We start from the raw sequence: 26,655 nt of genomic DNA, 5'->3' as shown, positions 1-26,655 counted from the left end.
CATTAGAATAGCTTTTGGAACTTGTAGGATGATAAAAAACAGGATGCAATTTTTGTTACGGAGTCTCTTTAAGGTGCCCATTCCCAGTATAGACGACCGATTGATCTTTTCTGCTTGATGCGGTCAACGATTGGAAGCAATCGTCATACTGTTATAGATCGATCCTTTTGACCTGATCAGATTGGTTAGCGGGAATTTGGCCTTTAATGAGCATGCCCAATCGTTTCTGAACGATTACCACGTTGATCAGAAATGATCGATCAAGTGTGAAATTTTACCATCATTGGGCACCTTAAAGTAAACCTGAAATGGGGCAGGAAAAATAAAATATAAATGCCTGGGGTTTCCTCTAGCACCCTCAAGGCTGATCAATCCCTAACCGTCATCCTGCGCCGCCTGGATCGTCGGCAATTGGACCCAGAAAGTCCTCTGGTCCGGGGCCAACTGTGCATACATGGCCCGGCCACGTATGTTCTCCAGTTGTCTGGAACGTTCTGCACCTGCGCGGCACTACTGTGCAGGCACAGAGCGTTCCCGTTGCCGGGAGCATGCGTAGCCAGAATGTGCCTGCCCCAACTGGCCGACTGGAGGACTTTGCGGGGCCAATTGCGGATGATTCAAGCGGCAGAGGACGACTATGAGGGAGTGATCAGCCTGGAAAGGGCTGGAGGAAACCACAGGTATGTACATTTTTTTTCCTGCCCCATCTCAGGTACTCTTCTTCAAGTGAATGCACCCTCACCAAACTAATTATATGGCAAACAACCTTACTCCGATATGTGATCCTACTTTTCTTCAGTGAGTTAAAAATAGTTCTGAAACTTATATTCACGTATTTCCTGTTTCGTTTTGAATGTTCTGCTAAGAGAATTCTTCCTAAGCTCTGAACCGTAGCCCGGCTCTGACAGGTGCCTCCCCTCTGACCTGCCACAGCGATTCTTATTCATTAGAAAATCTGTGGTGATTCATTTTCTGTTTCGATTCCCCAAAAGTAGCATGAAAAGAAAAGTTGAGTTGTACAGGTGATGCTTTGTAGTCCTGAAGCTGAATCCAACGCTGCTGTTGTTACAAATAAAAAAATCACATACAGATTTTAAAGTTTCTTTTGATGCTACAAGTGGTACAACTTATAACAGAAGACCCCATGGTGGCAGAGATGTTTATTGAGGCCGGGAAACCCATCGGGGATAGCAAAAGCGCCTGTGAGTTTTGTATTCTGTCTGTAAGCTATTGATGGCAGCTGAATTGCACTGTTTTTTTTTCGTACTCTGGGCTCCATCTTTGCCGACACCCAAATTACCCTCTAAGCGCCGGAATAACTGTAATTCACAGTAAAGCCTATGGCAGCGCCCAGTGGTACCCACATGTCCGGCACCCTTTTGCCTGCAGGAGAAAGTTACTGAGAGTTCCCTGGACTGCCAGAAGATCTAACCAGAAATAAGGCCAGAGTGTTCACTAGAAGGGCTGATACTACTGGTAAAACTCAAATACTTTGGTCACAATAGGAGAAGACCAGGTTCTGTGGGAAATCTTTGATGCTTGGAAAAATTGAGGGCAAAAGAAGAAGAGGATGGCAGAGGCTAAGATGGATAGACCGCATATGTGAAGCTATGAACATGTCTATTCAATAGCTGAAAGAAGCAGTGATTGCAGACACATCTGGCGTGCAAAAGTAAATATGGCCACAAAGAGTCAGAGCTGACTAAACTAAAGAGGAGGACACTCGAGACTAGAGAGTGGTTATAAATCCCTTAGGCCTTGTTCACATTACAACGCACAGATGGCTGTGCGATCGCACGCAATCTGCGTTTCTATGCGTTGCGTGGCTGAGCCCATTTACTGTAGTGAATGGGTCAGCTGCATGTTTTGCTAAAAAATGCATGCAACATGCATTCACGGACCGCATTGGTACGCAATGCATGTAATGTGAACGTCAGACAGTGCAGTCTATGAACTTCTGATGTTCGTGCGTGTCTGCCTCCTGCACACATTGCCAAAATACGGACAGCAACACGTGTAATGTGAATGAGGACTTACACACTATCAGATGTGAGTATAGATTCTGTGGTGCTGGACTTCTTGGGCCAACCATTATCGAAAGGAGAAAAAGTAGGTTGCGTTTTCAGTTCCTCTAGATACTTTGGATGTGTAAGATTTGAAGGCCTACTCTAGTCTTGTATACCACGATAGTGGGGGGTAGCTAGGGTCACGCAGTAAGAAGGAACCACTAACAGGAAGGACCGGAGCGAGAAGGAGAAGAGCGCGGTAGCTGAATGCGGTAAGTGCTTCCCTGTGCACTATGCACAGCTTTTCAACGTATATTCAGATTATAAAATGCACCCACTTTTCCCCTGCCAGTTTGGGTTAGAAAAGGTGCGTCTTCTATTCTGAAAAATACAGTAATTGTTCCACCCAAAAAGAGCTATACCTCATTAAACTGCAGCAAACTTGGGCAACAATGGTTCTTGGCCAAAAACATCTTAACTGACCCGTTTGGTCTTTAAAACTATGGCGAGCAATGGAAGCCTAGAGACACTTCTCCATACTCTATCCTGCCAGCTTGTAACACAGCAAATATATAACAGACCTGTCTAGTGAACATTTTGTCTGGACCTGATGTGGTTGGATATTTAAGTGCTGCACCAAATTTCGGGCCTAAAGGGCAATGCATGAAACACAAAGGGCCCAATCCAATTCACTTTTTCCTTAAAGTTTTCTCCTAGGAGATATTTTTTCATCTTTTCCAAAAAAAAAGCTCTTAGCAATTGAAATAGTACTAAAAGGAAGTTGAGTATTTTCTTGCATGGTGGGAGCTTGAATAATATGTTATTGGTAAAGTTTTAAAATATCTCCTTGAAGAAAACTCAACAGAAAAGTTAATAGTCTATCAGCCCAAGTCTTTTGTGCACTGGCCTTTTCAGTTCTCAGCTGACTCTTTTACGAATGTTGACCAAGAACAAGTGTTGCTTAATTTTGTAATAAAAATAGTTTAATGTTGAAACCTATTGGATTGCAGTGTAGACATCTGCATGTTAAAAGTTGACTTAAAGAGGATCAAGTAAAGGCCCCTACACACGCTAGATTAAGGTCAGCTCAGGTGGCCGATAACCACCTCTGCCGATAATCTGGCGTCTGTGCAGCAGTCCTCCACCAAGCGGATCAATTTGGCCAAAACGGGAGAAAGCTTTGGTCTTCCTTCTTGGCCCGCCCAACCTGAGACAGATATGTGCCGCTTCGTTGCTCCCCGCCCGCATGGAAACAGAACATGTCATTGGCCTGTAGGCCACCTATGCAAATGTACAGGTCCCGATCACTGTTGGGCGATATCCATCTATCGTAGGTATCATAATGTACTGTGAACCTGTTGAGGAAGTTTGGTGTGAATTTGAACAACACAAAGATCCAGCGAATAAGTATGTATTTTCTGCTGATCCATCCAATTCTCCAGGCAGCACTCTGCAATACGGTTCAGGTGTGGATTCCAAGTAGATAAGTCCTTGTTGAATAAAATTAAATACAGTTGCAGTTGGCTTGTTCATAGAGATAGACACATGAGATACTCATTACTGAGAGGTGATGCAAGTTTAATATTCATTTTATGCAAATGTATACCGCTTGGAATTGGACCAATCATATGATTTTGACTGTTCCAGTTCCAAACTGCATACATTTACATAAAACGAACTGCAAAATGTCTATGCCCATCTCTGTTGGGTAACATCGAAACTAACCATGTGCTATTTTTTGTGCGTTTATTTCCAGTAAGATAAGATTGAGAATTGTTCAAGTATTTCAACATCTTTATTTAAATTTCTATTATTACAAAATAGTTAATTTGTAAGTGACGTACATGTACAGTAATGGGACGCTACTTAATTTTTGCTTAATCTTTACCACAGAAAAATGTCATGCAAGCTTTTGTTGTTGTCAACAGTTTTAGATTATCCCTCAAAACTGTTTATGAGCAAATAAAAAAAAAAAAAAAAAAAAAAACTTCCCTCTTTACTGTCGGAGACTTATAACCCTTGTAAAAGGCTAGTTACACCCTCAAATATGTCATCGCTTATCCTATGACATAACACCATCATATGTCACAAGGCCACACCCCAAGCTGAAGTTTTGTAAGAGGATTATAATGCTTTATAGACTTGACAGCGAGGCAGTAGGAGGAGGTGACAGAAAAAGAGAAGATGCAAGATAAAGAAAATATTTTTTATAAAAGTTTGATGAGTAGAGCCCATCGATTTTATGCTGGCATAGTTCTGTATCCGTTTAATATAACCTATGCTTTTGCCTTCCCAAACGGCAAGCAGGGCAGTTTCTGTCCATTCAAATTCTGAGGATATATCTTACAAAAAGTAGTGTTTGCAGTCCAGGTACAGATATCAGGAATTAAATAAGACATTTCATTTTTCTTTTTTAATAACGAATCATATCATTACAGTGATTGCTGTGCTTATAAAATTGCTGAAGCCCAGGCAGTGTAGGACCCAAGTTTTTTCCACGTTTCTCTAAAAATAATTTCCCCGCAATGGTTTTTCTTCCATTTCAACCCAGGACCAGCCTGTGCACATCTTAGAACCATAATATAATACCTCATATAAATCACATAAAAAAGTCACTCCACAAATACAAACAAGACATCTAATAGAATGGGTAGTGTGGTTGGCGATTTAATTATGCTGTGAGTTTTTTGAGGACAAGGGCCTTTTAAAATGACAAGGTGGCTTCTACAGAGCTATTAAAAAAAAGGATTTACATAAATATAGGAGAATGGTTTAGAACACAGAAGCCAATCAGAATGTGAAAAATGGAAAAAAAATAAAATCAGAGGAATGTATTTTCTGCACATATCCATCTTCCTGTTTGTGTGAAACAATCTCTGCAACAGGCATTGTACTGCAACTCCTCTATACATTTTTTTCAAGACATTTTCACTTTTTTTATTTGGATTGAGTAGGGTGGGGTAAGGTACCCCTATCACAGATATAACTTCACCTTCTCATTAACAAAAAAAAAAACAAAAACAAAAAAAACACAGGAAGTTAGGGGTCGTCTTTCAACAATTACAAGTTGGGATTCCTTTTTTTAAAAAGGAGTCTTACTTTTGACATTTGTTTCTGAAACCACAGGGAGTGGTTCATTAAAAACTGTAAAATGTTGAATTCGTGCACTTGTGTCCCTCCTATCAGCAGGATAGGTTGTGAGGAAAAAGAATGATTCAATGGAAATCCAGAGAGTAATAAAACCCAGTAGAGGAACCTCCCTCATGTACAGTTAAATAATAAATAAAACTTGGGAACAGCTATAAAAACTTTTTGTACATTTTACGTTCAGTGTTCTTGACTGCCATATTTGGTAATAGCAAACCCATTCAATGAATGCTATAGTAGGCCATTTGTAGTGTGGCAATAGTTTCTGAGTTATATGTGCCTAACCCAACCTTAATGTGTCATCAGAAATGACAGTTTTGACGCACCATCCCAAAAATTATTATGAATACAACACAACATCGCTCTGTGTGGAACATCAAAAATACTTTTACAAAGATAGTGCACCCTGAAGGTGAGAAAACTTTTTTTTTTTTCTTTACAAAGACAAGATTTCAGTACCGATCTATCATCACAGAGTACACAGGGAAACCATAATGAATTTTCAAAAAATATATATATAGATTTTTTTTTATTATTTTTTGGGCCTTTCTATTGAAAGAATAAAAGACAAGTGCATCAATAATAAGTTATCACAGTGCAAAACTGACATTTAAAACATATTATTCGATTGTTTCCTTGGTCTTGTATGAGGAAAAAAAAAATCAATATTACTTTAACCATTTTTTTTTTTACAATGGAAAAATGAACATTTTGTTGTTGTCTGTTTCTTTTTTTAATAGAGCCTAAACACTAATATCACTAGACTTGACAACCAGACAAGCTGAAGCATTATCTTGAACTCAAAGTGCTTACTACAGAATAATTTATGCAACCGCAGGTATGAGCAAGACTGACTCACTCCGATGACTCAGGTGCATGCTATGGCCTGGCTGTGCTTCCCACCAACCACATGGGCCTTTCAGTGCTTCACTCACAAAGGCGAGGAAATTTGTAAAAAGATTCCCATTTAGTGAATTATTAGCAGCAGGAAATATGGTCAATAATACTAAACGGTTGATTTACTAAAATTCTATTAAACAAAAAAAAATAAAAAAAAATACAAGTGATCAAGAGAACAAAGACTTTTTTTTATTAAGTAAAAATAAAATTGTAATTTTTATCCATATCAGGTTTGCTGGATCCCAAAAAAAAAAAAAAAAAAAATCACCCATGAACACTAGACCTGTAGAACCTTAGTAAGTCAACCTCTGTGTGTTTATATTCCTGAAAAACATGGCCAACGTTAAAGCAAAAATGGCAATTAATTTGTGTCATGTAGCATAAAACAGTACTTTAAAAAAAAAGATACTTTTAGAACTTAGCCCACTTGAAGAGAAAAATGAGCCAAACCTAAAAATCATCTGATTAATTTTGGAAAAGCTCCACCAAATCTGTATCTTTTGACTGTATGGCTTGTATTAACTGGTCCGTAATAAACCATCTTCCCAAACTGCTTAAAAAAAAAACTACTATTTTTTAACAGAACTTTAGTTTAAATATCCAGCATTTCTCTTTTATTAGGAGTGAATTTAGGCATGCTCCCAAGGAATGTATAACTATAACTCAACACAACACCCCTTCCCTTGACATCTCTGGGTTTGTTCTTGTAAATATCAATTTGTACCAAGGAGTTAAACCTTAATGGTATTCCCAATACACCCTTTATAAACGCCACACATCAAGGTTTTTACAATTTACGGACATTAAGTACAAAGATACCAAACGTATATTGAAGAACCCTGACAAGCTACATAAAACAAAAAAAAATCTCATAGCCAACACTTTGCAGCAATAAATCAAATTAATAAGTCAGCGCCCTCTTATGTACTGTAGAGAGTTTGCATTGATAGCAAGATAACTGACAATGGTCCCAAATGGGAAGGAGATGCAGCCTGACCCTCCCAAACTTAGACAAGATAGCGTAAACTACAGCCTTTCAAACTGTAAATACAAAAGACAATATTTCAGGTCCCAAGGAAAGATTGTCAGCCGTGCATCAGAAATTTTCTTTTAACCAGAAGGCACAAGGGCATTTCATATTGCCAAGTTTCTGTGTGTTTTTATTTTTATTTTAGACCAGCTGTTACCAATCCTTAATCCTTTTTTATCCAAACATCTGAGAGTTTACCAGAACGTTGTGTTCCGGAACAGTCTTTGGCGTGGCATGAGCATTGCTGGCACAATTTTTTCTTTTTTTTTTGTGGTAATGATTGGGTACAAACAAAAATTTCCATGGCTTCTGTTATTTTCTGTTTTAGTTAATGACAAGGCAAAGTCTCAGAAACAAATTAATAATAAAATACATCATTTTGTACCTTCAGCCAGTGAAGCGTAAATACTCAAAATAGATATTCCCTTAAAGTGCCCAGAAACAGACAAACACAAAGAACAAGAAAAAAAAAAAAAAAAAAGACAGTATTCTTCGACCAGTAAGAGTAAATGAAATGGCTTGGGTCAACAAGCTGCTGGAAATAATTTAACCCCATCTGGGCCCATACGGGAGTTCTATTTTGTGAAAGAATAAACATCTGGTCTTCTGCAGTCTTTACCACCTGCCCAAGAACATCCAACATTGAATGTCCTTACATTGAAGCTTCTTAACTATGGGCCATCCAGTTGCAGTATTTTTAAATTTTTTTAATTGTCCATAGTGAAGCTGTCCACCTTTCCACACATCTCACAATATGCAAGACAAATGGTCCATAACTTTACATCATCGTTACAAGGCCAAAAGGGTGGGGGAGTTCAGAGAATCGGAGGATTGGTCACCACTACTGCTGCTTCGACGGTGAGCTTTAGAACAAGATTCCGAAGGAGAGGCAGAAGATTCCTGATCCAGGACACTTGGGTAAGTGAAGACGAGGTTGGCAGTGTTTGGAGTGCTTGGAGGGGTAGAAGACATTACCACTGGTGTGTTAAGAGGTTCCTCACCAAAGAAGTTCCCTCCGATGTTGATCGGTTTAATCACAGATCTCTGGGTTTTGTCAATAGAAGATGCAGTTATGTCTTCTTCTACCGGTTCCTGCTTGACGACCACCCTGCTCATCATAGAACGGACAGGGTGAGTGTGAGGGTTCAGGGTAGAGCTTGTCCTCTCCTCAGGGTGTATCTTGCACATGGGCGAGTGAGCAACCAGCATAAACTCCAACTTATCTTTTTCCTTCTGTAGTTCGGCAATTTCTTTCTGTAGTCCAGATTTTTCTTGTTCCAGTTTTTCGGTCTCCTAAAAAGTAAAGTGAAATTTAAATAAACATTCAGTAATTCAGTATTTCACTAAAATGCTACGTCTCTGAATTTTAAAATATTTAATGAAATTTCCCAACAAATGAAAAAAAAATAAAAAAAAAATAAATCTATAAACAAGAGTTTAAGATAAATATAAACTAATCAAATAACCTAATCCAAGAAAATAAAAACTAAGATCAACCCAGTGTAGAATCTGGGCTAAGAACAAATGCTCTGCTCTCATGGTGATATTTTTATTATGTTAATCAACAAAATACAAAATATTACAGAAATATTTCATAATTACACATTACAGCCAGGAGGTGGCAAGCTTTTCCCCCCCAATCATACTAAATCTGTGATAAGGTTGGTTAACTCTTATAGATGTCAAGCATGGGCATGGCCGGCCTTTGACCTGAGTGACCGGAGAGGGCGCTCAGGGCACCACCTCTCAAAGGCGCATGTGCACAGGACAGTGTCGCCCCTTGCCGCCACGCTGTCTCTCCCTGCCTCCTCGTCATCTGTAATTAGAGCGGGGCTACAAGAAAATGCTTGCCAATGTCCACAAATGCGGACATCGGCGACCATTTTCTTGTAGCCCTGCTCTAACTACAGATAGAGCAGAGGCAGGGAGAGAGAGTGATGTCAGCGCTGGAAAGCGGAAGCCCGGTGAGTCATTCCCGACACGCTGCCACAGAAGGGGGGGGGGGGGGGGGAACTGGGGGCAACTATACTACCTATACTGGGGCAATTATACTAGCTACCTATATAGGGAATATATACTACAAATACTGGGGGCAACTATACTACCTATACTGGGGGCAACTATATCAGCTACATATACTGGGGCAGCTCTACTAGCTACATATACTGGGGCAACTTTACTAGCTACATATCCTGAGGCAACTAAACTAGCTACCTATAATGATGGCAACTATATTAGCTACCTATACTGGGGCAATAATACTAGCTACCTATACTGGGGAAACTATACTGCCTACCTATATTGGAGGAAACTATACTACCTACACTGGGAGCAACTATACTAGCTACCTATACTGTGGCAACTATACTACCTATGCTTGGCTACCTATACTGAGGGCACCTACACCTGAATTTTTATACTAGGGGCGCCTATACCTGATTACCTATACAGAGGGCACCTACACCTGACTTCCCATTTTGGGGTACCTATAGCTGTCTATCTATACTGAGGGGGGGCACCTACACCTGACTTCCTATACTGAAGGCACCTATGCTTGGCTACCTATATTGAGGGCACCTACACATAAGATCCTATACTGAGGGCACCTATACCTGGCTATCTTCAAAAAGGTTGGGAACCACAATGTCCTAGGAGATATCTCAGGAGAAAAGGTGAGGTGTGTGTGAAAAGAGGATGAAAGGGAGGGGGGGGGGGGCACCAAAATCAGGTTTAAGACAGTTTATAATAATAATTTTTGCCTCAGACAGGGACGTTGGTGTTCAGTGCAGATGAAAATATTCATAAATTCATAATTTACAGAAATAATGTCCAGGGTATCGGACTGTCGTTTTGCTATTATGATTGTGTATTTATATAGTGCTGACATCTTCCACAGAGCTATACATAGTGCACAGTATATTGTCATGTCACTGACTGTCCTCAGAGGGGCTCACAACCTAATCTCTACCATAATTAGTCATTAACTTGATTCCTATTGTAGTCCAAGGCCATAAGGCAGGGTAATAATGAGCATAGAGTAGACCTGGCTATACACTATACTATGTGATTGTACAATCCTTGTTTATCTTATCAACACCTATGTGATGTGAATACCAGCAGGTTAAACATAAATTAGATGGATAGCTCAGGTTTGCCCTTATAAAGCATAGATGTGTTAAGATTGGATTAAGACTGGGCAATTAGATTGTATAATGTATGGCAAGCTTTAGAGTTAGGCAGGCCATACAACATACAATCTTGTCAAATTTGGCCACTACCGCATACTGGACGGCACCTTTTTCCTATCGTTCACACAAACACTGCACTCAATGCCATCTTCTTGCTTCATCCTGGATGCTATATGTAGTGTCTAGGATTTGGCACCGCCGAAGGTTGCCAAATGCTTTTATGCTCGGTAGCAGAAAAGCATTTGACAGCGTCTAAACGAGACGCCACCACTGCTGGTTCAGACGCCCATCTGAACAAGCCCTAAGATTATATGCTTAATGCCAGCTGTAGACAAGAGAAGCAGGACAGGACTGACTAAACACACTGTGGACTCATACAAAGGAGACAAATGTGTATGGGTTGACCAGAGTTCCTCATCTGGTAAGGCTGAACGTTCTCAAGAACATGTGGTGCAACCAGAAACCTTTGTGCCTAGTTGCAACACCTCTGCCAGCAGTGGCAGGAGGAAGCAGATAACTTATACATACCGCCTGGAGCTTGTCCGTTAGCTCCCGTCTCCTGTTGCGACATTTTGCGGCCGCCAGCTTATTCCTTTCTCTGCGGACCCTTCGCTTCTCTTCTTCCTCGGGCGACAGCTGCAGAACAAGCACAAAACAAAAGTTGAAAGTAAATTAATGAGTTGTCTTTTGTGGTCAGTGAAACAACACAGAAAGCAGAAAAAGTTCTTGGCTTGTAGAAGATTGTGGTGTTTTCTGGGATGGAGTAATCCCAAGGGGACCTTGGGGGGGGGGGGTATGCACGGACTCGCTCTGCGGTTACAACAGAAATATTTTGCAACTGCCTTTTCAGTTGTAATTCTGCCTTTGTCGACGTCTGGAGAAAACTTGCTTTACTGTACACGGGTTGAGTTAACGGAGTAGTAACACATGGCAAATACTATAGTCAGGAATGTCAATAACCACAGTATAGCCTCTGCCTTCCCTGACCTAAGGCCCACAGAGAACCAGAGTCTGTAGAAGGGGGATAGGTGTTCCCGAAAACATTCTTTCCTGATTGTTTTGAGTTACAGACTACCTAGCAAGCTCATGGTTAACCAGAACTCCTAGGAGTGTGTAAGGGGCTACAAAGGACCAAAAAGGCTCCTTACTAAAATGTTATGCAAAACAAAAGTTTGCCTTCTTAACTACCCAAAGACCCCATAACGCCAATGGGCATGAACGTGGTGGCATCCCCAGGACCGTCTAACATCAATTGGCATCAAGTCCTGGGGCGGGGTTTTGCAGGAGAGCATCTGCGCTTGGATGACGGAGCTCTGCCCCGCCATCAGTCTTCCAGCGACGATCGCCGCTTGGAGACTTTTAGATGGCGAAACCGCCATTTACTGTGTACAATGCCCACCCCCTGGGCGGCAGAGAAGCGATCCGCTGTCATAGGCTAGCTGGCCTGGAGGGTTACAAAAATAACAGTAAAATAGGTTTATTCATTAAAAAAAAAAAAAAAAAAAAAAAATTTGCAAAAAAATAAAGATAAACATCCTGGGCGTGTTCAGAGCCCACCAAGAAAAAGCTCTGTTAGTGGGCAGAAAAGAAGGGGGGGGGGGGGGTAAATCGCCTGTGTGCCGAGTTGTAAGGCTCTGCAGTGAGGCCTTAAAGCTGCAGTGGCCTAATTACTGAAAAATAGCCTGGTCACTAGGGGGGTGTAAGCCCACAGTCCTCAAGTGGTTAAAACAGAAGATATTTGAGATAATTCAAGCTGGAGTGAGCATTGGATGTCTCCCACGATGCATCACGGTTGAATATTGCATATTCAGCAGTGATGCATCGTGGGAGACATCAAATGCTCACTCCAACCTGAATTAGCGCAATTACCTTCTGTTTTAAGAAGGCAATCTTTTGTTCAGGTTACTTTGAATGACCTTTCTTTCCCAATCACTGTACAGAAGGCTTGCCCGTGTTCTGGCTTATAGGGCCAAGAGAGGAGCTGACAAATAGGAGGTGTCCTCCATCATCTTGCCATATTAACTACAATAGTGTTTAGACAAGTAACAACCAACCTGGCCAGTTCCACTTGTTGTGGGGGAAATGGCTACACTTGCTCTAGAGGGGAAATGGCTAACCAGGGAAGTAAGGGCTGGTTCGCAGGGGTTTCTGCTCTGCGTCTCGTTTAGCCAATGTTAAAGGTTTTCCTACTACTGTGCAGAAAGCCGTTTGAAATTAGCTGTCATCTTTCTGTTGTCACAGCGAATTCTGCGCCCCTAGGACGACATGGAACCGCAAACGCAGCTGACGCTGGATGCTACATGTACCATCCAAGATGAGACAACTGGATCTACCGCGATGTCTCCATTCATTTGAACAGCGGTAGATCCCTTTTAAATGACGATTTCATCGGCCGCCAAAAATGTTGCGCTTACTGCCCGTAAGAATCAGCTCTAACAGTGGCCTCGTATTATTTCCACTCTAGCATGTGCAAAACTGATGTCCTCTCCGATACCCTAAGCTCGCTTTCTGCCAGCCTCACCTGCTCATCCCGCCTCCTCCTGCCCGCGGTGGTGCCGATAGTCTTGATAACACCAGGTCGCTGCAGAGCGGCGTGCCCACCCATCGAAGTAAGGTTTGGTACTGGGTGTCCATAGGGATGTGCTCGCCCATAGGGATTGGACATAGAGGTGATGACGGTTGGCTGGACCATCCACTGCAAGTCTTGGCTGGTGGTGATGGCGTTGATGGTTGGGATGAAGGCACTGCTGGACCCTGGCATATCGGCCCGGAATTTCTGTTGAGGGGAAATAGAAAGGTGAGTATAGAGCACATAATTAAAATGTACATTATACTTGGTCAGAAATAATAAACAAGTTAAAATTTCAGAACTGGAGTCAGAAGGATATAGAGGAGACTGCCATATTTATTTCCTTTTAAACAATACCAATTGCCTGGCTGTCCTGCTGATCTTTCATGCATCAGTAGTTTCTGAATCACACACCTGAAACAAGCATGTGGCAAATGCAGTCAAACATTTGATCTTCATGCTTGTTTAGGGTCTATAGCTAAACATATTAGAGGCAGAGGATCAGCAGAACAGCCAGGCAATTTGCATTCTTTCAAAGAAAATAAATATGGCAGCCTCCATATTTCTCTCACTTCAGATTCCCTTTAAAGAGACACTGAAGCGAGAAAAAAAAATGATATAATGAATTGGTTGTGTAGTACGGATAATTACTAGAACATTAGTAGCAAAGAAAATATTCTCATTTTTATTTTCAGTTATATAGTGTGTTTTATAACATTGCATCATTCTCTAATATTAGCAATTTATACACTACTCAGCATTCTAAATAGTTTTACAGAGCATGCTAGTGAACTATTGACCTATCCTCTGCAGAGAAAAAGAAGATATAGTGACTGACAGTTGAGATAACAAGCTTCAGAAGACAAAGCTCTCTGCGACTTTGAAAGTTGTGGAGCTCAATGGCTCTTTTGCGTAGATAGCAACTGGAGTTTCTTAACGCTTCCTGTACTGGAAACAATATTAGACTTATGCCTCTGCTCCTAATGTTTTATTTCTTAGCTGTACTACACATACAAATCATTATATCATAATTATTTTTTAGCTTCAGTGTCTCTTTAAGCTCTTTAAGAATATTGTGTCCTTGCATTTTCACAAAGCCTCTCTAGTGACAATTTGGCAACTACTAATTTCAACAGACATTTTGTGGGTTTGGCTGACTCTGCCTGCCAATCTACCAGCTGCCTTACAGGGAGTCTAAACTACATGGGGGCCTCAAGATATTAAATGGCGTCAGGGGGAATCCTTGTGTGAAAACCTCAGGGGGAAATTTCCAGTAGTTCCAAAAGATAAGCAACAGCATAGCAGCCTTTAAAGAAAAAAAAAACAATTTTGACAGCTTGTAGAACTGCTGAAATATATCTGCAGTGTGTCTACTTCCTGCTTTCATGGAAGCAGGCAAAGGGTTAACAACCTGTGTTTATATATTAGCTGTATCTGCCAAGGACTGACGGATTTCTGTGCTGACAGCTGAGAGATCAAATTACACTTGCAATTACTTGAAAATGAGGGGGAAATACACAGGCTTTTCTCTCAGAAAACACACAGTGTGCATTTCTCTCTGTCTGCCTTATGTCCTGTACAAGAGTTCATGTCCACTTTAATCAGGTTGTCACACAAATGACTTATTGACCATAAAACCAGCGTGGTGGCATGGCACTGGTGGATACCTGTAGTCCCCCTCTGTAGGGGCATGTTACGGGCGGAGTGGTGGGCTCTGATACACATTGTCCTCCTCCGTATGTTCCCTCCAACCACTAATGGGCCTGGATGAAAGCTCCGGTGGAGGAAGTTGCCGGAATCCACCCACAACTGAACTATTAGTTATCATCAGCAGACAGAAGACAGAAAAAACTAAGCAATGGGAAAACGCCTGTTAATGAAACAAAGTCCATTCATCCGACGTGTTTAGCGGAGTGTGTGACGGGCCGCAGGAAGCTTCGGCTTCTGTCTAGACGTGAAGGGTGTCGGGGTGAGATCATAGTTTCTCCCTCAGCACCTGGCTGGAGATGAAGGTGAACCAGGAAGATCCGGCCCAGCAGCCACTACTGACACTGCAAGGAATGGCCCCCGGGCACCTCTGCGCTCTGTGACACCAGAGACAGCCTGAAAACTGATGCCGGGGAACTAAGGAGGCACTCCGGGTGAGTATCACCAGAGAGACACAGCAATCCTGCGCCGTGCCTGAAAACTGATCACAGGGAACTAAGGAGGCACTCCGGGTGAGTATCATCATAGCGAGACACCCAGAGACACAGCATTCCTGCCTGAAAACTGATCACAGGGAACTAAGGAGGAACTCCAGGTGAGTATCATCATAGCGAGACAGACACAGCATTCCTGCGGCTGCCTGAAAACTGATGCCGGGGAACTAAGGAGGCACTCCAGGTGAGTATCATCATAGAGAGACACCCAGATACATAGCCCTGCCTGAAAACTGATCGCAGGAAACTAAGGAGGCACTCCGGGTGAGTATCATCATAGAGAGACACCATCCCTGCCTGCAAACTGATGCCAGAGAACTAAGGGGGGACTCCGGGTGAGTTAACCAGACAGCGAGACAGACACAGCATTCCTGCCTGACAACTGATCGCAGGGAACGGAGGAGACACTCCAGGTGAGTATTACTAGAGAGAGACACCCAGAGACAGCATTCCTGCCTGAAAACTGATAGCAGGAAACTAAGGAGGAACTCCGGTGAGTATCACCAGAGAGAGACTCCCAGAGGCAGCATTCCTGCCTGCAAACTGATGCCAGAGAACTAAGGAGGCACTCCGGGTGAATATCACAGGACAGCGAGACAGAGACACAGAGAAACACCCAGATGCACAGCATTGCTGCCTTAAAACCAATGTCGAGGGTTTAAGGGGTCACTCTAGGTAAGTATCAGCAGAAGGAGACAAACCCAGGGAAAGGCAGAGAAAACCAAGTTAAGGGGACGAGAGAGAGAAGAGAGAAGAGACACATAGGAAGAGAAAAGACACTGGGCCTGATGCATGAATCCCCAGAAAATCCACGCACTGGAATATAACCGGTATTGTTGTTAGCAGAGTGCTAAGCGTTGCACGACTAACGGTACAGGGTAATGTGAGCGGTACGCTGCCGGCTATAGTGCCGATAATCATGCTTGCGCACAGCAAATTTACCTGGCAGGTTGTGCATCTGGTCCAATGAGAGAGCAGGGGGAATAGGAAGAGACTGAAAGTGCCAGAATGGGGAAGAGAGATTGAGAAGAAGAGACAGTGAGACTCAAACATGGAGAGAGAAAGAGAAACAGAGGGGGGAAGGGAGTGTGTGAAAGTTTAGGCAAGAGAGACAGTGCTATTCAGAGACATACAAGAACTCACAGCAAACAATTATGGAGAGTGGCTGTTGTCCCAAATTGCTAATCGTATCATCTCCGCAGTCCTGCCATGTTCTCAACTGGCCCAGGTGAGGGTAGATTTGTTGGATCCCAGTCTGCACATCATCAGTATATATGGTCACTGATGACAGGTCATGCTGGGACATGCAATTCCACCTCAGCAGACAATCCACAACCTTCTCTTAGCTCTGCGTCTAGCTGGAATGATAATCCAGCCAGAGGACAGACCTCACTAACACAGGCCACATGGCAACTACACTGGGGGCTGGAATCCGACTCAGACAGGAAAGCATCAAGTATTTTGAGAGGGGGGGGGGGGGGGTGAATATTCAGTGCCAGGAAGAGAGATCAGCAAGCTGGAAGGACAACAGGTGACTCACCTTCCCAAGCCCAAAACTCAGACACAGAACTCATGGAGGATACCCCAGCCTGCACACAACAGGGGAACCAGCCAGGAACACCTCCAAATATGGTTCAGGGTTCAACGATAACCAGAGATGGTCATTGACATCCCCTGTTAGACATGCAGCAGAGCGCATGGAGGAGCATGTGCTATGCATGGTCACATGGCCTCTGATATGCCGGTCATGTTATACAGGAGGAAGTGATTACAGCCAATCAGAGCCTTACAAATCTACCAGCTGATCAGACTAATCACGTTTCTCCACAAGTTCTGCTACACATGAGCGGTGAAGACCCATGGGGTGGGCTAGAAGCATACAGAACAGAGACAGAGAACGGACTGCGCCGAAATCAAACCAACAAATAATTAAAGGGACTCCGAGCACCTCTCATAGGCATGCCTTTAAGACTCCACCCAGTACTGCAAAGTACTTAAAGATGCATACCTGTCTGTAGCTTGTGCTCTCCTCTTTCATTTGATGCCTGAATCACAGTTCTACACCAAATAGTTTTTAAATTTCAACTTAAAAATTGCGACTGCCATCTTGGCTATGTTATAACTTCCGGGTCTCCCCTGTCTTCACTGTTAGAGAAGTGCATCACTGCAGGAAGAGGAAGTGACATGCATGGCCATTGCAAGAGGCTCCTCCAGAGGGGTCATAGCACGACTTTGTTGGAAGTCGTCTGGCTTTAAGACATGCCCATGAGAGGTGTTTGGAGTCCCTTTAATGTGATACCTTTAATGATTAACTGTAAACTGCAAGTTTTCGAAACTTCTTCAGGCATGATAAAGAACTGGATCAGAACCGTACCAGGTACAATGAGGGTGGAGGGATCAATAACTGCATAGCGCTGGACTATATTGAGTGGTACTCCGTGACCAGTGGTTCAAGAGATTGTTGATTAGTGAATCTTATCAAAATTGAGTGGTAAATAATCAATCGCTTTGCGACCAACTGATTTCTGGATTGGCGCAGGGAGGGGGTAATCAATCATCACCTCTCATATCATGCTAATATTGACCTGAGTGTGGCTGGCCTCTACCGAATACAAATAAAACTTTGAATTTGTATACATCAATCTTTATACAAAATCAGAACTGTGCAGTGTGTGAACTCCCCACCACCTGCTGAAGAACTACAACCCCCAGCATGCTTTATGAACGGAGTATGTCTTCAGCATCTGAGAAAGAACAGCCTAGAATTTTAAAACCCTAAAGTACAGATCTGTGTTCCTCAACATCATTACAGGAGTAGATATTGCCGATAACAGTAAAATATTGGTAATTTAATATTTCCGATATTTTATTATTTACTACCCGGCACCTATTCTAACTTTCGCTGTAAGTGTCTAACCCTAACAGCCCCACCCAATGCCTAACCTCCATAACCAATCGCCTAACCCCCCCCCCCCCCCCCCCCCAAGTGCCTAATCTTAACCCACCTCACCTAGTGTAAAACCCCCCTGTAGGTGCCTAACCCTACTCCCTACCACACATACCCATTTTTTATCAACCCTAACCTCTCCTGCAAGTGCCTAAAAAGAATACCCCCTGCCTTATGCCTAACCCCCCTGTAAGTGCCTAACCCTTAACCCCCCCCCCGTCACCTAATGCCAAACCATAAACTCCCTTGTAGGTGCCTACCGTCCCCCCCCCTTCCCCCACACACCTAATGCCCATCCCTAACCTCTCTCGCAAATGCCTAAAAAAAAAAAAAAAAAAAAAAAAAAAAAAATGCCCTTCATAATGCCTAACCCTAATGCCCCTGTAAGTGCCTGACCTTAAATCCCCCCTTCACCTAATGCCTAACCATAAACCCCCCTGTAGGTGCATAACACCCACCCCCAATCTAATGCCCAACCTTACCTCCTGCAAGTGCCTAAATTAAAAAAACCCTACCTAATGCCTAACCCCCTTTGTAAGTGCCTAACCTTAACCTTCCCACCTAATGCCTAACCTTAACCACCCTGGTAAGTGCCTAACACTAACCTAGAAATCAGGCACCCAAACGACCAATAGTTGTAGCCAATCGACTACAACCATGAAATACTATGTACTAACCGCATCGAGCACCCTAATGCTTGCCTGGGTGAGTGATTACCGAAAATTAAAATAGGCATCTATCATACACCTGCCGACTGCGGTGCCCAATTGACCTGCATCACAGCAAGTACCCCTTGGGGTTTGACAAGTGCCCCTGGCTGTGAATTCCCCCATAGATCTGCGAAGAGGAGTCACTGCTACACGATTCGCCTGCTGAGAACTTTGGCTGATGATGATGACAGAACTTGTGGTCACCGATAAAAGCTGCGAGAGAATTAACTGGAAAAAGATGAGGCTCACCGTCCCCTGTGGAATGATCTCCTCTCTCCCAGCAGAAAGGCAGCATGGGAGGGAAGGGCAGGAAATCTCTATTGCATAATCGCCTCCCACTGCAAAACCAACTTCCTCCACCCTCCTTCCCCTTTCTTCATTGCTCCATTTACTTAATGCCCAGGTGTGGTCTCCCTGTCACTCCCAGGCCGGCCGCACTTAACCCTTCCCTGCCCCACCATGAACATACGAAGCAGTCACAGACTTCAGCACCGATGTTATGCAAACACCTGTTACATCACAGCCTGCCAGAGTCACCCTGTCACTTATTATGCTAAAAGTCAAACTTTACAACCAGCAGAACTGCCAGAAAATGTTTGCTTGATTTTTTTTTTTTATTATTTAAAGAGGAAGTGTAGTCAAAATAATGTGTTGTTTTTTTTTTTTTTTTTACAATATTCATCAATCAATTATTTGATCAGTGTTTGCTCATTTTAAAATATCTTTCCTCTCCCTGATTTACTTTCTGAAATATATCACAGGCAGCGACATCTTAATTTCTGGTAGGAGATCTCTGTGGAATGTTTGTTAACGGAGTGTTTAAGGCACAGAAGTTGAGTAAAGCTCGGTACCCACATGAAGAGTGCAGAAACTTCCAGCAACACGCAGTCTGACAAATGCTCGTTCGCTGACCCATCTTCTGCAGTGGGTATAAACAACGGTACGGCCTGCTTCAGTGTTCACCCCCCCATCCAAATATGCAAATATTCGGCTTAAGCAGGTTGTGAGGCTGCAGTGGATGGGCTTTGAAAGATTAAAGCACATTGCCGCTTTCTTTAAAGTGAACCTCCGGACTAAAAATCGACTCAGCAGCACTGAAAAGGCTTGGTGTTTCTTTAACAGTTTCACGGCATCAGAACTTTGTTTCTCTAATACAAGACTCATTTTTAGCTGCACAGAAGAAAACTGCCCGGGCTTTTTTCCCCTGATGCTGTGCAAAGCATGATGGGATTTCTGATGTTGTTCTCGTTCTGCTGTTTTGGTGCAGTTTTTTTTTTTTTTTACATTTTGAATTTGACATTTGAAGCCTAGCGTGTGCAACTGGGAGGGGTTCATCAGGGCACAGGACAGTAGGAACTGTGTCTCCTGCTCCCTGTCACCTCCTTTCAACCAAAAAGACGGCTGCCCCCATGAATCACAAACATTTGCCTGTTCTTTTAAAACAGGGTGGGTAAGAGATTATATTACCTATATATTCTAATTAATATAACTAATGTAACTTGATGATAGTATGTTTGTTTAGGCTGAAGTTCCCCTTTAAACACTTCCACATGTGAGAGAAGCAGCATCCACATTGCATCACTTCAGAACAGTGGGCGGAGCAAGTCAGATCATCCCCTTGTGCCTTTGTAAACATTCAGATGATGCAGGACTATCGACTGAGGAATTGCAGATGTGTCATAAAAAAAGATGGACTCTGCAGGATTACCTTATAAACCCGTTGCACCTGCTTTTTTACAGGTACCGCAAGCACATAATTACTATATTATATCCAGACAATAAAGACCAGCTTCAATCTAAAGTAATATTAAAATCCAAAGCTTGTTCTTATGGATTTGTGGTTATAGGGGGAGGAATAAGGTTGGGATTACTGTCTGTACCCCTGGTGGGAGGGAATTAAAGGGCGTCAACAGAACAGGAAATGTGGAATGGCAATAAAACCTGATTAGGGTTCTATCTCCGTCCTCCATTTCCTGACTCAGTCACACCTGTCACAGGAAGTGGGAACACAAATGGTAATTTCAAAACCCTTGAACAGAACCAGTCAAAAACAGCAGAACAGTACATTTGATTGGCTCAAATTCAACCCGCGTACAGTTTGCATAAAAATTTGCGTGCAAGCCCTTGTTGCGAAGGTTTGGGGGGTTGCAATGGCAAGGTGGAGGGGATGGGAGAAGCCACTGGATTATTCATAGGCTTCTGTCTACTGAGGTGAGTACCCTTTTAGGGCAGGTGCACTTTATTGCAAAAGACTGTAAAAAATAAAGTACATATAAACCAAATAAGAAGTATGTTTCTTCCAGAGTCAAATGAGTTATTAAATTACTTTTCTTCCATGTTGGTGTCACTTACAGTAGGTAGTAGAAATCTGCCAGGTTTTGGACTAGTCCATTTCCTCATGGGGGTTCAAAGAATTTCATTTATTCTTTACAAAAGCACTCCCTGGAAAGGATCTATACACACACCAGCCACCCTACTCCCTTACACACTGTAAGGGCCCTTTTCCACCAGCGCGTTTGCGCTGGCTGAATCGTAAAAACGCAAAACGCTAGCGATTTACCAATCGCTACGGTTTGCTTTTTAACATAGGAATCGCGGTAGGTCATTTCCACTACCGCGATTCGTTTTTGCCGGGAACGCGAACGCGCGGCGGAGCGATATTTGCCGCAATTTTGCTATGCAGTGCATAGCATAGCAAAATCGCAGCCGCGAACGTCGGGGAATCACCGGTAATTGCGATTCAGCAATCGCTAGCGTTCAGCGTGAACGCTAGTGATTGCGAGTGGAAAAGGGCCCTTAGTGTGTTGGGCTGAGCAACTGCTATTCACTAGATGCTTTTGAAAAGAAATCCCTGAGAATCGCCCATGAGGAGATTGGCTAGTCCAAAACATGTCAGTTCTGTCTGTTTTCTACAACCTACTGTAAGTAACAGCAACATAGGAGAAAAGTAATTTATTGCACGTTTTACTCTGGGAGAACTGTACTTTTTATTTAAAATGTTTTTGTGGATTTTAAAATTTCACATTTTTTTGTGATAGTGATGCTTTAAAGAGAAACACCGACTAAGAATTGAACTTTATCCCAATCAGCAGCTGATGCCCACTTTTACATGAGAAATCTATTCCTTTTCACAAACAGACCATCAGAGGGAGCTGTATGACTGATATTGTGGTGAAACCCCTCCCACAAGAAACTGAGGACCGTGGTACTCCTGGCAGTTTCCTGTCTGTGAACCCTGTTGCATTGTGGGAATAGCTGTTTACAGCTGTTTCCAACTGCCAAAAAAGCATGCAGCAGCTACATCACTTGCCAGCAGCAAAATGTCACCATGTAATAAATGTCAGAATGTAAATCAGGGATTTAAAAGATTTTACAATGGGCAAACACTGACTAAATCATGATATTATACATAATTATTGTAAAAATGAAGCACTTTATTACATTATTTTCACTGGAGTTCCTCTTTAAGTCAGTGGCCCGGAATGAGCATGCAAATCAGATGCTGCGACTCTGATGAGACTCCACTGGCTGCATGTGTGTGACAAATACAACTAATGCCAATAGCTCAGCATGACAGCCAGGCAACCAGCATGGTTTATAAGGGAATGAAGATGGCAGCATCCATATTCCTGACACTCCAGTGGCTCCTCTGAACCAAGTAGAAAACAACTCGCATACTGCTGCAGCCATGAGGCAATCATTTCACAATTAATTTTTGTAGAGCTGATGAAATCTCTTCCGCCGAAAAAAAAGTTCAATTCTCTTCTGGGGAAAAAAAAACATTTCAAAAGTTTTCCCGCTCTGCGAAAGATGATGCAAGCCAGATCCAGTGACTCAATGTTCCACAAACATCCCTGTTTATTTTATTATCTCATGGAGGGGAGGCGGTGATGTCAAAAAAAGAAGAAAAAAAAATCTCAGTCAATTCAACGCCTTCCCATTCTTCCCAACTCCCACACGCCCTGCGCTTACTGGAATCGGCCTCTCCGAAATCCCAGTTCTCACAATCCCAGGAAGGAGTGTCTCCATGCCTGACCTGGAGGGGGCAGCAGTGGGCCACTGTCTGCATAGTTTAGGCTGAGAAGTTGGGTCATTTCTGGGAACTGATCTCTTTGAAGTTGGTGGAATGTGACAACAGAAAGGGGGGGGGGGGGGGGGTCTAGACAACTGGCACAGAGCATGGAGAGCTCCTGCCCATGCCTGGCCAGCCACTGTGTTATCTATAAAGTAATCAGAAGAGATTTTCTTTTTATGGAGTTATAATTAAATACTTTTTTTTCCCACTGATTACAAAAAGTTAGAGATTCTGTGCTTCTGGCCAGAATGATTTAGCAATACTTTTTCCCCCCTCAGAGAAAAACAGGCCGCATTCCCGGCAGATGATGGAATCCCAAGAATCTGTGATAATATGTGACCTCATTCTTGTCCTTCACGCCAACCTGTTCCCGACATGAGATTGCAGGCCTAAAGCGGTTATTATAGGAAGCCTGACTGTTTCCTCATCCTAAAACAGAAGGTATGTGCAAATTCAGCTCCACATGAGCAAGAAGCAGTCTACATGATCATCATACTGTCTGTCGATTCCGACAAGAGGCACTTTAACCCAGATTAAACTTCACCCCAAGGGAAATATTTACATTTTCTTGAATAGATCATCAGGGACGTCTGTATGGCTGAGATTGTGGTGAAACCCTCCCACAGTGTGATGTCAGGGCCTAGGTCCTGACAGTTTCCTGTCTATGAACCTCATTGCATTGTGGGAAATCATGGTTGTTTCTGACTGCCACAAAAGCAGTATTTCTATGTATATATATATATATATCAATCTTTTAGCCTATAGCATCGCTAGTTGGTGCTGTCAGTTTTTTTTTTATGTCTGCCAGTAGTAAAGATGATGGCCTGCAGGCTTAGGCGAATCAAACAACATCAACTAATTACCTGCCGAGTGTCAATTATTTCTTGATCTATCTTCTTTTTTTTTTTTTTTACTTCTCACTTTGCAATGCATTGATTTATATATATCACACACACACACACACACACACACACACACACACACACACACACACACACACACACACACACACACACACACGTTTTGGTACAGTTCCTCTTAAGGTAGCCAATAAGACGCATCATCCTGACTCAAAAAAATGTTTCCGTCAGGACAGTGAGTGAATATGTAATTTATTCCTCGGGAAATCCAGGCATAAATGCAACAACAATTCAATGCACACCTTTACTCCGCTCATTTCACAGAGATTTGTAAGGCAATAGGCAGACGTCTGTTTCAGGCTGTTTAGGCCTTCATCGGGGCAGGGAGTGGATTAATATGAGTTTATGGTCAGACTTCTAAGCAGGAGGGAGAGATAGAAAGAGAGAGCGAGAGGTGATTTAAAATGTTAAGCTATGATACAGAGAACCAGCACCCAGTGGTGTAGCTAAGGCATGGACCCCAGTGCAAGAAGGGATGGGGAACAGATTCTTAATGATTATCACTTTTAAAGCATCTATAGAAGTGATTATTACCAGTATAGGACCAATAAAGAACCAATACTGCGGTTGAGGGAGGCCCCTCAGGGCCCCAGTGCGGTCACAACCTCTGTACCACCTATTGCTACGCCACTGCCAGCACCATTAGGATTTAAGTAGAGGTCTTTTAAAGTGAACCCGAGGTGAAATAACAAAAACAGATACTTGCATAGGTAGAGGGTAGTCTTTGGATAGTCCAGAGGCTTCCTGTGTCCCCGTTATCGGGCACAGACCCTCTGACCATATCCGACAACAGCTTGTCAGATATCTTCTAGTGGTTGTGCTCACCAAACTTTGTACTACTGCGCACACACAGACAGATGTACTCATGCAGGTGCAGTACGGCTGCATTTGTGCAAGAAGGGGGCGGGACCACAGACTAAAAGAGGGTCCCAGCCAACAGTGGTGATTCTTGATAGGTTGGCTTGGCAGGTGACCCTAGGCAAGTAAGAACTTTGGGCCCATCCTTGGCATCTACCTGGCTTTTTTTGGTAAGATTTGGGTAGGGACTAGCATCAACCAGGACCATAGTCTCTTTTCAGGCCCTAGACACCTGCCCAAGTTGCCTTGCAGATGAACCAGCTCTGCCTCTAGGCTACTGACGCGTTCATACAGAAGTGTGCCATGAACTCTCTCCCGAGAGACATGTATATGTTTTTCTGCTTATACCTTGATAAAGGTGACCGCTTAGGCCACGAAACGATCGTCTGCTTGGACGATTTGATGTCATATATGTGTGCATTGGAAACAATAAAAACACATTGTTCCTGTAAAGTCTGTGTGCGGATCCTTCCTGCGATTTACTGGTCCTCAGAACAGCCTGCTTACAGAGGAGCAGCGGCCCCAGACAGGCAGCGCCGTGACATGTGAGTGCGGGTCCCGCCCAGGAATAATGCTCCCCTAATCCCTCCATCTCTGCAGTGAGTCAGGCAGATATACAGAGCAGCTGAGGAGGTGGGCAGAGGCACATGAGGTTACGGAGGGACTGCAGCCTCCGGCAATGTTGGGTAATCCTTCAGAACAAACAGGAAATAGTGTGCATGCTCAGACACTGCTGGAATAAGGAGGAGGGGGGAGAGTCCTCTGCTCACTGCTGGAACAGAAACCTTCATTCTATGGCCTGGTCACCTCCTAAAGGGAGACTCTGCTCTTAATAAAGCTAATCTGTACTGGAAAGCTCTGGATCCTGTAGAGCAGGGGTGTCAAACTCAATCACGCAAGGGGCCAAAATATAATAATACAATACAATACCTTAAAAAGCGCTTTTCTCCCATAGGACTTAAAACCTAGTATAAGTTGCGGCCAAATTGTATATTAAAAAGGAGCTTTGAGCAGACCTTTAAAAAGAAAAGCTGCACTTACCTGGGGCTTCCTCCAACCCCCCACACCGCTCTGCGTCCCCCTCCATGGTAACTCGTTAGCCTGGCTCCCTTAGCTGCCTCTCACCTGCTACGCTTTGGTTGCCATATCTGCTACAACCATTGACAAAGCATCTTTTCCGAAACGCAGACGTTGGGTAAATTGTTTTGAGGGTGACAGCACCTCCTCTTGCTCTGACTATCTGAATTGTGCTACTATATGCATTTGTTTAAAGGGGACTTGCTCTCTCTGAGTTCTTTGCAGTTACAATGCACTCAAGTTTGGACTGCCTAAACTTCTTGAATGCATAAAGGACTATTGCCTATATAGGCTCAGGCCTACCTCTGCAGTGCTACTCCTAATTACTATTTGTATAACAGCACTTTGATTTTTGTATATGTGTGCTATGTATATATTATGATACTGGTACTGAGGGTCCAAACCAGCAATTTGTACCACTATATAACATTGTGTTAATCTTTGAAATACACTTTTTGAGCATTCTAATAGGCTGGTGTGCGTGTCTTGTTGACTTATGACACAGCACCCGGATATAATTGTCCATATATAGCTATATACTTTGTAAAGGTGTGCAGTACCTAACATACCTCTTCTATGTACCTGTCTCCGTTAGCCCCATTAGTCTGGTGACTTCATGCGCCCAGAAGCTTTTGGCCATGCACACAAGGGGTTGAGCGGGGTGCGCGGACTGCCATGCATGTGCTGTCGTGCACGACTTCCCTGAAGTCGCCAGTCTAACGGGGCCGTTAGCGGGACCATGGAAGACGTGAGGGGTCTCATGGCCTATGGGGGGCTGGAGGAAGCCTCAGGCAAGTGAAGTTTTTTAATTTTAAATGTCTGCTCAGGGTCCCTTTGAGATTTAACATCAATTGAACAGCAAAAGAAGTGGTGTAACTATAGCCACTGTGGGATGGCCTGGGAACTCACTCCTGCCATTTCTGCAGAGTAGCACTTAATACTTACCTGCTCCCGCTGCTGCTTCGGGCCTCCTTCTAATCTTTCAGTGAGCTGCACGCTCTAATAGCATCCGGCCCAAAGCCTGTAC

The 26,655-nt window shown here is 43.2% G+C and overlaps 1 protein-coding gene across 4 annotated transcripts in view; it reads right to left on the bottom strand.

The window, feature by feature from the left end:
* Window positions 1-5,650: 5,650 nt before the first annotated feature.
* FOSL2 (FOS like 2, AP-1 transcription factor subunit) overlaps window positions 5,651-26,655 on the bottom strand; it is a 124,294-nt gene continuing 103,289 nt past the window's right edge. For 3 of the 4 annotated variants that reach the window (XM_068232746.1, XM_068232744.1, XM_068232743.1), the window contains 3 exons: window positions 12,793-13,047; window positions 10,800-10,907; window positions 5,651-8,376 (listed from right to left, as the gene is read on the bottom strand). In XM_068232746.1, coding sequence (XP_068088847.1) covers window positions 7,873-8,376; window positions 10,800-10,907; window positions 12,793-13,032 — 852 coding nt within the window. In that variant the 5' untranslated portion in view covers window positions 13,033-13,047 and the 3' untranslated portion in view covers window positions 5,651-7,872. Of the gene's footprint in view, window positions 8,377-10,799; window positions 10,908-12,792; window positions 13,048-18,947; window positions 18,975-26,655 lie in introns of those variants that run through there. The other variant, XM_068232745.1, reaches the window with a different exon arrangement.

This window comes from Hyperolius riggenbachi, chromosome 4 (genome assembly GCF_040937935.1).
Source record: "Hyperolius riggenbachi isolate aHypRig1 chromosome 4, aHypRig1.pri, whole genome shotgun sequence".
Taxonomy (NCBI): Eukaryota; Metazoa; Chordata; class Amphibia; order Anura; family Hyperoliidae; genus Hyperolius; species Hyperolius riggenbachi.
Note: the sequence above shows the minus strand (reverse complement) of the source record. Positions and strands in the feature narration are given on the sequence as shown.